At 47.8% G+C, this 14,111-nt stretch overlaps 1 protein-coding gene and 1 pseudogene across 1 annotated transcript; both read left to right on the top strand.

Annotated features, from left to right (window-relative positions):
- Positions 1–3,785: 3,785 nt before the first annotated feature.
- LOC140898155 (olfactory receptor 4D5-like) lies at positions 3,786–4,692 on the top strand. Its single transcript, XM_073311593.1, is given in 5 exon segments — positions 3,786–3,829; positions 3,831–4,026; positions 4,029–4,185; positions 4,188–4,616; positions 4,619–4,692. Coding segments are annotated over 5 exon segments (900 nt in total).
- A 5,598-nt stretch (positions 4,693–10,290) lies between these two features.
- Positions 10,291–11,273, top strand: LOC140898154 (olfactory receptor 6C3-like; annotated as a pseudogene).
- Positions 11,274–14,111: the final 2,838 nt, after the last annotated feature.

Below are 14,111 nucleotides of genomic sequence, written 5' to 3'. Positions count from 1 at the left end.
ATGCTTAGTTCCTCCAACAGCATGGCTTCCTCCTACAGCTCCTGACACACACATCCACACCTCACTGACTAACTGGGAGGCTTTTAACTAGTTCCAGCTAGCCCTTGATTGGCTTCAGGTGTCCCAATCAACCTAATCTGGTGTGGATTGCACTCTCAGCAAATTTGCGGATGATACTAAACTGGGAGGAGTGGTAGATACGCTGGAGGGGAGGGATAGGATACAGAAGGACCTAGACAAATTGGAGGATTGGGCCAAAAGAAATCTGATGAGGTTCAATAAGGATAAGTGCAGGGTCCTGCACTTAGGATGGAAGAATCCAATGCACCGCTACAGACTAGGGACCGAATGGCTAGGCAGCAGTTCTGCGGAAAAGGACCTAGGGGTGACAGTGGACGAGAAGCTGGATATGAGTCAACAGTGTGCCCTTGTTGCCAAGAAGGCCAATGGCATTTTGGGATGTATAAGTAGGGGCATAGCGAGCAGATCGAGGGACGTGATCGTTCCCCTCTATTCGACATTGGTGAGGCCTCATCTGGAGTACTGTGTCCAGTTTTGGGCCCCACACTACAAGAAGGATGTGGATAAATTGGAGAGAGTCCAGCGAAGGGCAACAAAAATGATTAGGGGTCTAGAACACATGACTTATGAGGAGAGGCTGAGGGAGCTGGGATTGTTTAGCCTGCAGAAGAGAAGAATGAGGAGGGATTTGATAGCTGCTTTCAACTACCTGAAAGGGGGTTCCAAAGAGGATGGCTCTAGACTGTTCTCAATGGTAGCAGATGACAGAACGAGGAGTAATGGTCTCAAGTTGCAGTGGGGGAGGTTTAGATTGGATATTAGGAAAAACTTTTTCACTAAGAGGGTGGTGAAACACTGGAATGCGTTATCTAGGGAGGTGGTAGAATCTCCTTCCTTAGAGGTTTTTAAGGTCAGGCTTGACAAAGCCCTGGCTGGGATGATTTAACTGGGAATTGGTCCTGCTTCGAGCAGGGGGTTGGACTAGATGACCTTCAGGGGTCCCTTCCAACCCTGATATTCTATGATTCTATGATTTATGAAGATATTGAACAAAACCGGTCCCAGGACCGACCCCTGGGGCACTCCACTGGGACACCGGCTGCCAACTAGACATGGAGCCATTGATCACTACCTGTTGAGCCCGACAATCTAGCCAACTTTCTACCCACCTTATAGTGCATTCATCCAGCCCATACTTCTTTAACTTGCTGACAAGAATACTGTGGGAGACCGTGTCAAAAGATTTGCTAAAGTCAAGAAACAATATATCCACTGCTTTCCCTTCATCCACAGAACCAGTAATCTCATCATAAAAGGCGATTAGATTAGTCAGGCATGACCTTCCCTTGGTGAATCCATGCTGACTGTTCCTGATCACTTTCCTCTCATGTAAGTGCTTCAGGATTGATTCTTTGAGGACCTGTTCCATAATTTTTCCGGGGACTGAGGTGAGGCTGACTGGCCTGTAGTTCCCAGGATCCTCCTTCTTCCCTTTTTTAAAGATTGGCACTACATTAGCCTTTTTCCAATCATCTGGGACTTCCCCCGTTCGCCACGAGTTTTCAAAGATAATGGCCAATGGCTCTGCAATCACATCCGCCAATTCCTTTAGCACTCTCGGATGCAACTCGTCCGGCCCCATGGACTTGTGCACGTCCAGCTTTTCTAAATAGTCCCTAACCACCTCTTTCTCCACAGAGGGCTGGCCATCTATTCCCCATGTTGTGATGCCCAGTGCAGCAGTCGGGGAGCTGACCTTGTTAGTGAAGACAGAGGCAAAAAAAGCATTGAGTACATTAGCTTTTTCCACATCCTCAGTCACTAGGTTGCCTCCCGCATTCAGTAAGGGGCCCACAGTTCCCTTGACTTTCTTCTTGTTGCCAACATACCTGAAGAAACCCTTCTTGTTACTCTTGACATCTCTTGCTAGCTGCAGCTCCAGGTGCGATTTGGCCCTCCTGATTTCATTCCTACATCCCCGAGCAATATTTTTATACTCTTCCCTGGTCATATGTCCAACCTTCCACTTCTTGTAAGCTTCTTTTTTATGTTTAAGATCCGCTAGGATTTCACCGTTAAGCCAAGCTGGTCGCCTGCCATATTTACTATTCTGAATAATCTGAATTGGGTCAGTATTTAGCAGGGCAAGTATATTGTCATTGTTTCAAATGTACTTTGTGTTACTATGTGAACATAAACATTTAAAAATCCTTGGATCTTCCTTCTATCTGGATGACCATGATGGTTTAATCTTGTGGCTGAGATTACTTTCTCTGTATCGAGGTCCTTTTTTGCTTCTCACTGCAGTAACCTCACAGGCATTAGGAGTTTGCTCTCATAACATACCTGTGAGTGAGGGAAGGATTTTATTCCCCATTTCACAGATTGGGAAACTGAGGCACAGAACTCTGCAGGGCTAGAGTCACAAAAGGACTTAGGTGCCTAACTGCCACTTTCAGCAACTACATCCCAGAATCAGGCCCCACTGGGATCCCAAAACCCTTGCTCAGCCTCTGCCGAGACCTGTAGGCGCCTACATTGGTTTGCCGCCTATAATTTTGCAGTAAAAGTTCCTCGGGAACCTACTTCTGCCTGTGCACATGCATACTGCAGCACCACACTGGGCATCCACACACCTCAGCACTAGAGCGATGCCCAAACCAGGGAAAGACAGGTGTTCCTGTGCCCAGCTCGCTCGTGGGGCCCGATCTGCTGGGCAGGCTCTGAGCTCATCTATGGGATCAGGCCCTTGTAGGTAAGATTACACCAATTGGCCTGGGAGCACAGGGACAGGATCCAGGGCCTGCCACCTCCGAGGCGGGTGCTCTGCTCACCAGGCTCTAGAGTCATTCTCAGGGCTGTGCACTCTCGCTCTCTGCCTCTCACCCATTGAGTCTTTCGTTCTTTAGGCAGAGTGGCCCAGCTCTGATGGGACAAACTGCAGGAGTGCCCCCCACCCCCAAAATGAGAGTATCTGACAGCCCAAGGGTTAGAGAATGCACAGAGCCACATTTAAACCCTGTCTCCCCCTCCGGCAAAGGGCAGCCTGAATGGGACGTGTCCCCGCTGGTACCCTAACCGTGGGGCTGAACACTATGGGGGAGTCCCTCACCCCAGCTCCTTTCACAAAGGGCATTGCTGCCTAGCCTCAAGGGAAGGTTTGCAGCTGTGACCCCCAAGCAGAGGGAGGCACCGAACTCCCTGCGTGGGGTGGGGCTTAGGACACGCCCTTGCCGTGGCATCTCCCATTGGATAGCTCAGGCACCTCCCTGCCTAACACGCTGTCTTTTGGGAATCCCACTTGAAGGCGCCTCTCTCCTCATTTGTTGTGTTGGGAGCATGTGTGCTGAGCTCAGGCCGGAGTTAGCTGCGGTGACGCTCAGCCTGACCATGCCTCAGCTCCTTGGGGAACTGGGCCTGGCATGCTGCACCCAAGGTCACAAAGCTGGGCTATAGCAAAGCTGAGGACTGAGCCCAGGTCTCCTGAACCTTAACCCCAAGGCTAAGGAGCAGCTCATTAGCTGGGGTTAATTTGCATCGCTCCGTTGACTAAGGAACCTCAGGAAGTGGCTTGTTTGTTCCACCGGGAGTGCCTGAATAAGAGCTGAGAGCCAGATTTTAAAGGCACTGAGGCATCTGGGTGTCTGGCCCTCAGTAACCACTGAGTCAGGGTCTCAGCACTTGTTTCTTTATCCCTTCCCATTAATATCCCTGTTATTATCCCCAGGGCCCCAGGGTCTGTGTGTAAGGCACAAGCTGCCTCCATGGAAGAGGGGAATTGCAGCACTGTGACCGAGTTCATACTCCTGACTGACCGAGTCCTTGAAGCTTCAGCTCCTCTTCTTTGTCATCTTCCTGGCTGTGTATGGCGCGACGGTGCTGGGCAATCTCCTCATCATGGCACTGGTGGCCTGTGAGCCGCAGTTCCACACCCTCATGTATGTGCTGCTGGGGAACCTCTCCTTCTTGGATTTTTGCTACTCCTCTGTCACCCTCCCCCCCCGCCCCCCAGTTTACTGGCAGGGTTCCTCCTTCAGGCTCAGACCATCTCCTATGGGGGCTGCGTGGCCCAGATCTTCTTCCACTTCATCAGGGGCATCAAGATCTTCCTGCTCACCATCATGGCCTATGATCGGTACGTGGCCATCTTCCATCTCTTGTGCTATGTATGAACCAGGCTGTGTGTGTGGTGCTGGTGGGGGCCTCCTGGGTCAGCGGCTTGATCCACTCCATCGTCCAGGTCTCCATCATTGTCCAGCTGCCCTGCTGCGGCCCTCATGAGCTGGGCAACTTCTACTGTGATGTGCCCCAGGTAGTCAAGCTGACCTGCGCCAACACCTTTGCTGTGGAACTGCTGATGGTGTCGAAAAGTGGCCTGATGACCCACCTGGGCTTCCTGGTGCTGCTTGTATCCTACTCCATCCTCCTGGCCAAGCTGAGCACACGTTCCAGCGAAGGGCAGGCTAAGGCTCTCTCCACCTGCACCTCCCACCTCACCATGGTGACCCTGATCTTTGGGCCTTGCATATACATCTATGCCCGGCCCTTCTGCTCCTTCCCCATGGTCAAACCCATCTCTGTTCTCTACACGGTTGTCACCCTGTCATCTACACCCTGAGGAACACGGACGTGCAGCTGGCCGTGAGGAAGCTCAAGAAGTTACATTTGTGACACTGGGTTGGGTTGGGGCAGCAGGAAAGGGATGGGATTTTCCATCACACCTTCCCCCCCGCGTGTGCATGTGGAAATACACCTGGAATAGGAGCCCAAGTGCTGCCCCTACTGGGCGGGAACAGAACAGTTCCAACTTGTCCCACAGAAGTTCCAGTGCTGCCCCTAGTGGATGGGACAGGATCTGTCCCCAAGGGAAGTCAAAATTGTAACAAAAGTGCCAGGGGGGACTGGATTTTGGGACTGGAGCTGATCCAAGTTTTCACCCTTCTGAATGGAACTGGGACTTCATTGTATGCTATTGGCTCTGTACAGTGGGGTGCGGGTGATGCACCCTACTGGTTGGAATTGGAATTGCACCAGCCTGTGTCATAGACCCTCTAGAGCAGTGGCTCTCAAGCAGGGGTATGCATACCCCTGGGGGTACACAGAGGTCTTCCAGGGGGTACATCAACTCATCTAGATATTTGCCTAGTTTTACAACAGGCTACATAAAAAGCACTAGCGAAGTCAGTACAAACTAAAATTTCATACACACAATGACTTGTTTATACTGCTCTATAGACTATACACTGAAATGTAAGTACAATATTTATACTCCAAATGATTTATTTTATAATTATATGGTAAAAATGAGAAAGTCAACAATTTTTCAGTTATAATGTGCTATGACACTGTTGTATTTTTATGTCTGATTTTATATGCAAGTAGTTTTTAATTGAGGTGAAACTTGGGGTACGCAACACAGATCCGACTCCTGAAAGTGGTACAGTAGTCTGGAAAGGTTGAGAGCCACTGCTCTAGAGTGGAAAGTCCCTTCTGGCTGGGGTGAGAAGTGCTCCTCCATGTATCATGGTCCCTACAGTGCACAGGTTGAAGTGGCTGAGTCTGGTTATTTTTGCATCCATCTGATTTGGCTACTAGCCCCACAGCTTTCTGGCAGGTCCTGGAATGAAGCCTGCTCAGCCAGAGTGACGTCCTGCCGGGGGAGAGATTTATTACAGTATTGAGGTGTAGGGGACAGAAGCTTGTGGCCTGGGCTGAGGAGCTCTGGGCTCCAGTCCCAGCTCTGCCACAGACTTGCTGTGTGACCTTGGGCAAGTCCATTATGTTGGGATTTTGAAAGAAGACTAAGGGAGTTAGCTGTCCAAATCTCATTGGCTTTGCCTGTAGCGGTGCATGGGATTCTTCCTTCCTAAGTGCAGGACTCTGCACTTGTCCTTGTTGAACCTCATCAGATTTCCTTTGGCCCAATCCTCCAATTTGTCTCGGTTACACTGGACCCTATCCCTACCCTCCAGCATACCTACCTCTCCCCACAGCTTAGTGTCATCTGTGAACTTGATGAGGGTGCAATTCATCCCACCATCCACATCATTAATAAAGAGGTTGAACAAAACTGGCCCCAGGACCGACCTCTGGGGCACTCCCCTTGACCCCTGTTCATTGTTTCTCTGTTAGATAATAAAGTCTTGTCATCAAATTTAGACAGTCTAATACAAATAAAACACAATGGATGACGTCTTGGTCCCGACAGATCATTTCTTACGCCCCTAAAGACACAGTGGAGAATCCAGGAAGAGCTCAGGCCAGTGTTGTCCATCTAAGTGAAAGGACCAGGGAGGGAAGTTGCCATAACCATGTTCCCATCATAGAGTTTCTAAGAGGTGGAGTGGAGACAATTTTTGATCAATTTTTATTTTAATAAAAAAGACATTTTTGATCAGAATTAATGTTTGGACAATGAAAATACTAACTCCTGGTGCAGCATAGATGGGGACGTAAGCCTGGGAAATATGCCACCCCTGAAATTGTGCTTATTGCCATCCTCACCATATCCCCCTGCAAACCAGCTACCACCATTGCACTAACACACGCCGGATGCAAACAGCCAGGCCCCAGCAATGACCTCTTGACACTTCACCAGGAACAGCTTCATCGCTCTTATCTAGGCTAAGCCCAGCTGTGACCAGCTCCAGCAAAGCACCAGCATTGGGCTCACAGGACCCTTGGAGGCAGAGAGGTTGGGCAGACAAAGACATAGACTCACAAACCAGGGCCACTGGGACTGTCCAGACCCAGCTGGGGGTTTGCTAAGGCACACGTAGAACGCAGGACATTTCTGGGGTTGGGTCTGTCAAACGGCCAGCGAGGAGGGACTTGGCCTGTGGCCCTCAGGGCAGCAGCTGCTCTGCCGCCACCAACTGCACAGAGCAGTTCAAAGGGAGGGGACCTGTTACAATGAGTGTCCCCAAAACTGACTGTAACAAGTGCCCGTCCCGAGAGGGCTAGTTCTCAGGGCACCATGTCCAGCCAGCCTCAGGTACCACAGACAGCTCTGCTCCACGCAGGGTCCCCTCCTCAGGGAATGAGGCAACCTATGGTGAGAGGAAGCGGCTACCACCTACCAACGGGCAGAACTCCTGTCATGCCAAAATGGCAGTGCTGGCTCAGTCAGTGGGAGCACGTCAGGGCTTGGCCAGAGGCAGGGGAGCTGGGCACCGGTGAGCACGGTAGAATTTCAGCACTACGGAAAGGATTTTCCAAGGGACCGAATGGAGTTAGGTACCCACATCCCTGTGAAATGGCAGTTGAATGCTTAACTCCCTTATCAGGGGGTAGCCGTGTTAGTCTGTATCCACAAAAACATTGAGTCTTTAAGGTGCCACCGGACTCCTCATTGTTTAACTCCCTTCGACGCCTCTGAGAATCTCAGCCTGGAGAGCCAGTGAGATTCTGTTATGGTCGGTTCAATCTATGCATTTCCATTGGAAACAGACACCACAGCAACAGAAATGCACTGGACTGATGGGAAACCCCTGCGAAACCTTTGAGAGCGTCCACTGTTGGGTGTGCTGTTGTAGCCACTAATGTTCCATTCAAGCTGTTCTACGATTTGGTTCTCTGCGGCTCTAATTTGGAACAGCGCACACCTAGCAGTAGGTAAGAAATGAGGAAAGATGCGATTATGCCCTTTAGGGTCACTAGAGGGCAGGGGAATGAAAATGTGCAGCCATGCTGACCAATGGCCAATGGATAGCAGTCAAAGCAGAAGGGCAAGAAAGGAGAACTTTTGTTGCCAAATGACCACCAGAGGGAAGTGGAAAGGGAGGTGAAGCTGTATAATGGCATATAAGTGGTGAGGAATGGGCCTCTAGGTATGTAATGATAGTAGCAGATGTTGAGGAATGAGAAAGGGTCTGTTATACAGGCAGTCCTCGGACTTAAGACACAATTGGTTCCTGAAAATCACATCTTAAGTCGAATCGTCCTAACTCGGAACCGAGAGTTGCAAAGTTGAAACCAGCACTGTAAAGTGGATTTTATATTTCAATTTATAAATGTCATAAGTGTCCTTTGTCTTAACTCACAGGTCATAAAGTCGAGGACTGCCTGCACGAAATAATGGCCAGCATGTGACAAGAGTCAAGAACTGGAAAGAGGCAGCTATAGCAAGAAGAATCCACTAGAAGAGAGCAGAATAACAGGCCGTTATGCTGGGAAATGAACACTAGATTGCAGCAGAGTAGAGGAAATGGGAGGGAGGGGGGTTGCAGAAATATTGACTAATGACCAATAGATTTGAAAAAAGAAAAGGAGTACTTGTGGCACCTTAGAGGCTAACCAATTTATTTGAGCATAAGCTTTCGTGAGCTACAGCTCACTTCATCGGATGCTCTGAAACCTGTCAATAGATTTGAGTAGCCCACACAATAATGGAAAAGTCATACTGTAAAGTGGCCACTAGGTGGCAGCATGTTGTAAGGGTGAGATATGAGCAGCTATTTGCAGAAGTACCCACTGGATGGAAGCATCTATTTAATATTAATAAAGGTGTGGTGGGAGTACATTATAACAATCCATCATCTTGGACAGGCATCTTCCAAAAATATAAGCTCGTGTTTGTTCATCATCAAAATATTTTCCATATAGGATCATTAGACTGAAATAAAATGCAATTGTACAAGTCACAGTGTACAAGTCCCCGGGGGCATTGTTAGCCACAACGCTTTGGAGACACAAAATGAACCATGTGGGAGAAAGGTTGAAGTGGGACCGTATTAAAAAGTGTGAAGACCGAATACAAATAGGAGGGAGCATTTACACTTTGTAGATCGAAGGGGAAGCTCATTTTCCAAAGGTAGATCAACTGTACCTGCTCATTCCTTCAGGTAACTGCAGTGTCTCTTCAAGTGAGAAAATCCAGTTTCTGCAGAAAGAGGAGAGACAAGAACCTCAGCTGAGGATCCTGAGTCCAAGTGGCCAAGCCCTGAGAAAGAAGAGCTCATCGCTTCAAGCTTGGGCTGCGCTGTGGTTACAGGTGAGCACCGTCTTCCTGATTGCATTTCTATACACAACCAAATAGGGGCATGAATGTGCTTTGTGAATATTACAGGGACAAGGTGGGTGAGGTAATATCTTTTATTGGACCAGCTTCTGTTGGTGAATGAGAGAAGCTTTTGAACTACACAGAGCTCTGTTTCAGATTAATATATGTAGTTTTAGGTTCACCTTCCCACAGCAGTGCCGGTCAGCATTCACAGCAGCATTTTACAGAGCTGGAGCTTGAGATCCATGTCTTGTGACAAGTCCTCAGTTGGGGATCTGCCCCACTGACACAAATGGAGCTACCTTGACTTACACCAGCTGGGGATCTGGCTCAGTGTGTGCCCCAATGGGGTGGCAAGTGGTGCTGGAATCTTACTAGCCCAGATCACATATGCCAGATTGTTTCTAGACTCCAAGTTCAGGGACAGCATCTTTCCCCCCAACCCCCACTCCCCAGTGCCTTTCATGTTCCTGTATTTTCATCCCACACTCGTCATGGAGTGCAGAGGGTCACTCCCCACTTAGGGTTGAACATGAACCTGGTTTTGCCCCTTCCTAAGATCCACCCTCCAAAGAGCTGTATTTTATTACTGCACCAGTCAACATCAGGCAACAGAAAAGGCATTGCCAGTCTCTGACAACATCACCATCACACCCAGAGGAACTAAGGGAGAATTTACGCCACTTCAGAATTTATGGCATAAACTGATCTCTTGTGAGGGGCTGAAAATTATTCCTTCTCTGACAGGGCACTGAATAGACCAGAATATATGGTTGGACTAATTTCTATTAATTCTAACAGAAGATCATGCCTAAGGGTACTAGACTACACTGGAAATCTCAGTACAAAATATTGGTTGATGTATTTATTGATTTTGACTCTGGTCATTGCCAGAAGTTAAATACAGCATTTAAGCATCATTGTTAAGCTCTAGTATGTTACTAGATGGGATATGACAGTAGATAAAGAAGTGGTCTGATCTGTCTTATCAGGACTTGGCTACCAGAAAAATGGTCTATTATGTTAGTCATAGCTCTGATATGGCAGAAGGAGATCTACACTGATACCAATGATCTGTCCTCGGACTGAAACTCCTGACACTTAGCTCCGAAGTCTACATTTAGTCTAAAACTTACAGCCTGTAACCAAGAGAGGAAGTTGCATTTCTGAATATTTATGCAATTAATTCACGAGAACTGATTAACTTTTAACTCTATGTTCTTCCAATTCAATTGCACAGTTTGTTTTCTTGTTTCTTGACTCAACCCATGGCAGACAGAGACTGGAAAAATCAAACAGTTGTCACAGAATTCATCTTCCTGGGATTCGGGGATCTCCCAGAACTGAAAATTCTTCTCTTCCTCATGTTCCTAGTGATCTACATCGCAACCGTGACTGGGAACATGCTCATCACTGCACTAGTTGTGACTGATCAGCACCTTCACACCCCCATGTACTTCTTCCTGGGGAACTTGTCCTGCCTGGAGACCTGCTACACCTCAACCATCCTGCCCCGGATGCTGGCCAGTCTCCTGACTGGGGACAGAACCATCTCATTCAGTGGCTGCATCACACAACTGTATTTCTTTGGGTCTCTGTTGTCTATAGAATGCTGTCTCTTAGGAGCGATGTCTTATGATCGCTATTTAGCGATATGTAAACCCCTGCACTACTCAACTCTTATGAATACCAGGTTTTGCCTCTACTTGGCTGCTGGGTCATGGTTAAATGGTTGTTTGGCTACTGCAATCTTTGTATTATTCATGTCTCATTTAATATTCTGTGGCCCGAATGAAATTGACCATTTCTACTGTGATCTCATCCCATTGATAAAACTTTCCTGCAGTGACACATACCTGATCAAATTGCTGAATTTTGTACTGGCCTTTCTATTCACCCTGCCTCCATTCCTACTAACACTGACATCCTATGTGTGTATCCTCACAACCATCCTGAGAATCCCTTCCACCACTGGGAGGCAAAAGGCCTTTTCTACCTGCTCCTCCCATCTCATCGTGGTGACGATTTACTATGGAACCTTAATGATTGTCTACGTGCTACCGAATCGCGACACATTAAACATCCTAAACAAAGTGCTCTCTCTTTGCTACACAGTCCTGACTCCCCTGGTTAACCCACTCATTTACAGCCTGAGAAACAGAGATGTCAAGGAAGCCTTGAGCAAAGCAGTCAGTAAATATGTGGCTTTCACAAAAACAGGCAGAGAATCCTAGATTATAACTTAGCCTAAATCAGCTTTGAAAACCTCAGGCTATCAGCCTCCACTGAAATTCATTTGAAATCCCCCATTGAAAATCTCACCACTAATGTGAAAAAAATGGAGATGATCTGTATGGAGTCACTGAGACAGTGTTGGCAGTCCCACGCTGTCTCCATGGAACAGAACAGAGAGGAAAGTGAGATTGCGGACAGCTCTGTCACGCTCTCATGTTCACCACTGACACACGCAGAATGATGGTATTTTTCTCGATAGTCTTGTCTTAACATTCACCCTCTGTGAGGAGCGTGTACAGCGTCTGAAACTGCACAGAGCTGACACTGTGTAAGGCACAAAGTCCACTAACGATCAAAGTAAATCCCTGTGTGTATCCGCTGTTCATTGTTTCTCTGTGCTAGATACTTAAGTCTTGTAATCAAATTCAGACAGTCTCATACAAACAAAACGCAATGGGTGACATCTTCATGTTTCTTGCTGCAGACCGTTTCTTATGCCCCTAAGGACACGATGGAGAATCCAGCTGGAGCTCAGGTCAGTGTGGTCCATCTAAGTGGAAGGACCAGGGAGGGAAGTGGCCATAACCATGGTCCCATCACGGAGTTTTTAACTGCGCAACAGGCAGAGTGGAGACCATTTTAACCAAGTTTTTATATTCATAAAAAAGCCATTTCTGATCAAAATTCATATTTGGACAATAAAAATACTAACTCCTGATGTAGCTGAGATGGGGACGTAAGCCTGGGGAATCTGCCACCCTTGAAATTGTGCTTATTGACGTCATATCCCTTTGCAAACAAACCACCTTCCCGACGCTCACACAGACCAGATGCAAACACCCAGGCCCCAGCAGTGGCCTCTGGACACTTCACCAGGAACAGCTTCATCGCTCTTACATGGGCTAAGTCCAGCTGTGACCAGCTCCAGCAAAGCCACAGCACCAGGCTCACCAGGCCCTTGCAGGCGGGGGGGTTGGGCAAACAAAGAGGTTGTTCTCACAGCAAAGCAGTGTAAGAGACACCCCAGGTTGGAAAATTGAGGGGACACAGCTGTCCCTCTGTGCAGATTGTACCCCAATTAATGTCGCAGTATCTTAGTTCTTGCTTTATCTCCAGCACTTTTTTGATCCACTCTGCCATTCTCAGGAGGTCGATATCCCCTATCTTTGTGTCCTTATCTAGAGATTTTACTATTAGGTCATTTCCCCCCATTTCCTTTTCCTGCCCTCCTATTCTTCTTCTGGTTCCAGAGACTCTACGCTTTTCTTTTTCCTTGCTTGCATCCACTCTTCTTCAGTGCTTCCCCTATCCTCATGGTCTAGCCTGGTTTCAGTTCACTTATCTCTTTCATCTCACACTGCCAGCCAGCCAGCAGCTCCTCTGTCAGCCCATGTGATAAATAAAGGTGGGAGGGAGTAGCTTCCTTTGATGGACACCCAGCCAGCCAGTTTGCTGTAAAATCTCTCTTGGTAGCTGTTCTTTACTTGCTTTACCTATAAAGGGTTAAAAAGTCCTCTAGGTAAAGAAAAAAAAAAGTGGGCACCTGACCAAAAGAGCCAATAGGAAGGAAGAACTTTTTAAAATTGGGAAAGAAACTTTCCCTTTGTCTGTTGTTCTCTGGGCTGGAGGGACAGAGCAGCCATGCTATAAGCAGCTTAAGCCAGGTATGATTGCAAATGACCAGATCATGCCTAGAACTACTTACCTGAACTCCAACTCTGTAAGTAGATCAGAATGTTTTGCTAGACGCGATTAGGGTTATTTCTTTAAGTTCTTATTGGCTTGTGAACTTCTCTGTGCTAACCCCAGATACTTTTGTTTGCTTGTAACCTTTAAGCTGACCCCTCAAGAAAGCTATTTTGGGTACTTGATTTTTGGAATTGCTCTTTTAAAATCTAGCCAAAACCTAAGTTCCAAATGTATTTTCTTTCTTTTTGTTTTTAATAAAATGTACCCTTTTTAAGAACAGGATTGGACTTTTGGTGTCCTAAGAGGTTTGTGCCTGTTGTTTGATTAGCTGGTAGCCACAGCTAATTTCCTTTGTTTTCTTTCTCAGCTCTTCCCCAGAGAGGGGCTGAAAGGGCTTGAGGGTCCCCACAGGGAGGAATTCCCAAGTGCTCCTGCCTGGGTTCCAAGGGGTTGGGTTTTTTTGCATTTGCGTGGTGGCAGCATTTACCAAGCCAAGATCAGAGAAAAGCTGTCACCTTGGGAGTTCAATACAAGCCTGGAGTGGCCAGTATTAATTTTTAAAATCCTTGTGGGCCCCGCTTCTTCACTTGGAGTGACAGAGTTGGGATTCAGCCTTGACAGCCGACAATCACCACTGAGACAACCCCTCTTCAGACCTTAACCACTTCCTGCCACACCCCATGGGCTTATATAGGGTCAAGGAGCCAATCAGGGATTGCTAAAACCACTGTCAGTCACATCACTTGAGGCGGAACGTGCCATGGTGTTCTACCACTGCAGATTGCGTGCTGTGGGGAGTAATCAAATGACAGGTGGCAACGCTGGTTGCCTGGTAGCCCTATAGACCAGGGTGAAAGTCCCCCCAGGCCTTACATCACCCCTGTTGGCAGTGCTGCCCAGCCAGTTTCTTCAGTAAGGATGACTGTGTGCTTAGCAGATAAGGGAAGCTTGTCTATAAAATCCAACATAATGGCCACCCAGGGCTGAGATGGGGTTTCTGAAGGTGTTAGGGTGCTGAGGGGCTCCTCCTTCCTAACTGAATGAATAAGGGACAGGAGGCCTTGGGGAATAGGACACCTAGTAAATTATGGGGCTTGAGGATGTATGTCAGCTCTGTATGGGTGTGGTAATGGTCAGGGAGGTAGTCCCCTTTTTGGGACAGGGC

Source organism: Lepidochelys kempii, chromosome 14, assembly GCF_965140265.1.
Source record: "Lepidochelys kempii isolate rLepKem1 chromosome 14, rLepKem1.hap2, whole genome shotgun sequence".
In the NCBI taxonomy this organism is placed as follows: Eukaryota; Metazoa; Chordata; order Testudines; family Cheloniidae; genus Lepidochelys; species Lepidochelys kempii.
Note: the sequence above shows the minus strand (reverse complement) of the source record. Positions and strands in the feature narration are given on the sequence as shown.